This window comes from Myotis davidii, unplaced genomic scaffold, assembly GCF_000327345.1.
Source record: "Myotis davidii unplaced genomic scaffold, ASM32734v1 scaffold38, whole genome shotgun sequence".
In the NCBI taxonomy this organism is placed as follows: domain Eukaryota; kingdom Metazoa; phylum Chordata; class Mammalia; order Chiroptera; family Vespertilionidae; genus Myotis; species Myotis davidii.
The window spans coordinates 421,805-424,900 of record NW_006291383.1 but is presented as its reverse complement, the minus strand read 5'-3'; the positions used below and the strand labels follow the sequence as shown (position 1 = coordinate 424,900).

General features: G+C 47.0%; 1 protein-coding gene and 1 pseudogene across 1 annotated transcript in view; both read left to right on the top strand.

Annotated features, from left to right (window-relative positions):
* The window catches only part of MALT1 (MALT1 paracaspase), a 52,195-nt gene extending 51,347 nt beyond the window's left edge, over positions 1-848 (top strand). The window contains exon 16 of the mRNA XM_015564501.1: positions 123-848. Within this exon, the coding sequence (XP_015419987.1) occupies positions 123-563 (441 nt within the window). The 3' untranslated portion in view covers positions 564-848. The remainder of the gene's footprint in view (positions 1-122) is intronic.
* Positions 849-1,546: 698 nt separating this feature from the next.
* Positions 1,547-3,090, top strand: LOC102754716 (annotated as a pseudogene).
* The last annotated feature ends 6 nt before the right edge of the window (positions 3,091-3,096 follow it).

Sequence of the window (3,096 nt, the reverse complement as noted above, 5' to 3'; positions counted from 1 at the left end):
TAGGGAAGGTGTAAAGGATGCCTGAGTATTTGGAACCTGGAGAAGGGGAGTGTGAGTGGATTTTCATTGTTGCTTGGTTTTTCTATACTTGTTTGAATATACTTACTCCTTTTCCTTTTCAGGAACATCTGATCTTCACAGTATGCTTATCATATCAGTACTCCGGATTGGAAGATACCATAGAGGAAAAGCAGGAAGTGAATGTTGGGAAACCTCTCATTGCTAAACTAGACATCCACCGAGGTTCAGGAAGGAAGACTTGTTTTCAAACTTGTATTATGTGCAGTGGCCCTTACCAGAGTTCTACATCCACCTCAGTGGGAGCTGGACATTATCATTCTTCTCAAGACTCATTCCTTGGTGTTTACCATTCACATCTTGGTAATTCAAGTAGTGCCGTACCGTCGGATAGCTGTCAATGCAGCCGGACTGCAGATGCATTTATTGCAAGTCATCACACACACCATTATTCGTGTCATTTTGTTAGAAGTAACGTGCCGGTCGAGACAACTGATGAAATACCATTTAACTTCTCTGATGGGCTCAGGATTTCTGAAAAGTGACCTCCTTGTTTTTGAACGTTATCAGAATTACTAGATGCATCATATGCCACAGTCTTATAGAAAGTGAGGGGAAAGCACATATGTGTATGTAAAGAGGGAAAATAACAGCTGTTTCACAGCAAGCTCAGGACTTTGAGATGTTGCAATTATATTATTTAACCACAGACTTCCTCGTCCTTTCTCTTTTAAGGTTTTGTGAATTGGCTGGTTCTGTAAGAGTGAGGTATGGATGTGTATCTGTTTACTTGTATATAACAAAAATGTTTTCATTTTGACCACTCTAAAGTAACAACAGTGGGAATGGCATTATTGTAGAATAAGTCATTATGTTTTTAGAACCAGTGATCATCAAGCTTAACCTTATTTTATCAGCAGGAGAAACAAATTGAGGCATCTTGTTTAAGTGAGAGCTGGTACTGAAACCTCCAGATTTCTATGCCCATGTTTATGCCACTACACACTGCCTCCCTGACGGGTTCTGAGATAGGTATTACTTTTGTAGATAGATTTAAAGATAGATATGTAAATATATATATATATATGTAAATAATCTAGAAATGTACAAACTTTAGGGTTTTTTGCTACAATTGCGAGTTAAGAGGTTTGTATATAAATTTTTTGTAGAACAAGCTGAAATTTTCCTAAGGTCATGAAAGCACATGAGAGGTGACAAAATGTTTGTCTCTGTTAAAGCTAGACATCAAGATAAGTTTGATACTGGATAATCTTGGTAGCTGTTGGTCTGACTCTTACAAACATTGGACATGTCTTCCTTGATGACATGTGTTTTTTTATTGAATTTTACTCACCTTAAGAGATAACTGTGCCCTAACCGGTTTGGCTCATTGGATAGAGCGTTGTCCTATGGACTCAAGGGTCCCAGGTTCGATTCCAGTTAAGGGCATGTACCTTAATTGCGGGCACATCCCTAGTAGAAGGTGTGCAGGAGGCAGCTGATCAATGTTTCTCTCTCATTCATGTTTCTAACTCTCTAACCCTCTCCCTTCCTCTCTGTAAAAATATATTTTTTTAAAAAGAGAGAGATAACTGTATTGCCTTTGCTTCTACCCAGAAGCAATCTTAAATCCTAAAAACAACTTATCGTGGTATATTCTGTTTTCTTTATTTTACAAAAAAGAAAGTGAGGTTCAGAAGTATTAAGTGTCTGCCTGAGACCATCCCACTAACAGGTGTCAGATTGGGGATTCAAAGCTATCCAAATGGCCCCAGAGCCAGACCTTCTTGCTCTACACTGCCCTGTCCCCTGTCTGCTCTATCCTCTGGTCATCTCTGTAGGAAAGCGGAAACAAGAAGGTATTGCATTGTTCGCCTCAGCTGAGAGCATGCACATCAAGGAACTCAAATCTTCACTGGGGGTGACGGCCAGCACCCGCAGCAGCGGGCACCGGGCACCTGTCGGAGAGTCTCGGACTTGAGGCCGGAGGCTCCACTCCCTGCGAGCCCAGATGCCGCTCCAGCCTTCAAGCAAAGACACAGAAGAGATGGAAGCAGAGGGTGATTCGGCTGCCAAGATGAACAGAGAGGAAGAAGAGAGTGAGGAGGAACGAAGTGGCAGCCGAGGAGGAGAGCTCAGAGATGGACGATGAGGACTACAAACTGCGCCGCAGCAAGTGCATCAATGAGATGCTGGACCTGGAGAAGCAGTTCTCGGAGCTAAAGGAGAAGTTGTTCAGGGAACGACTGAGTCAGCTGCAGGTGCGGCTGGAGGAAATGGGGGCTGAGAGAGCACCCAAATACACAGAGCCCCTAGCGGGGGGCTCCAGAGGAGCCTCAAGATTCACATTCAGGTGGCAGGGATCTACAAGGGCTTCTGTCTGGACGTGATCAGGAATAAGTATGAGTGAGCTGCAGGGAGCTGAGCAGCACCTGGAGAGTGAGAAGCTGCTGCTCTGTGACACGCTGCAGGGGGAGCTGCAGGAGCGGATGCAGAGGCTGGAGGAGGACCGCCAGAGCCTGGGCATCAGCTCGGAGTGGTGGGATGACAAACTGCCCACCAGAGGCAGCTCAAGGACCTGGGGACTCCCTGCCGCCCAGCAAGAGGAAGAAGGCTCCCCTCGTTTCTGGCCCTTACCTCATGTACATGCTGCAGGAGATCGACATCCTGGAGGACTGGACGGCTTTCAAAAAGGCTAGGGCAGCTGTGTCCCCTCAGAAGAGAAAATCAGACGGACCGTGACCCTGCAATTCACAGCCAGCGGGGCCCCTCGGAGCAACAGGCACCAAAACCCGGATTTACATCTTCCTACTGCAGCCAGGCAGACGGACAAGCCTTCGGGGTCTTTCCAGCCGGCTCTCAAAGTGCTGCTGTTGGGCACTCCCCTCCAGCCCTCACTGGTCTGGACTCCTCTGCTGCTGCTCAGGGCTGGTACCTACTCAGGGCTGGTACCTGCTCAGCCCAAGCTGTCCTAGCCACGCCAGACTGAGTCCCTCATCCCCAACAGCCCCTCCCTTCCCCTGCCGAAATCCGCCCCCTAGGTCCCTCCCTGACAAAGAAGACCTGCCCTCTTAAGCC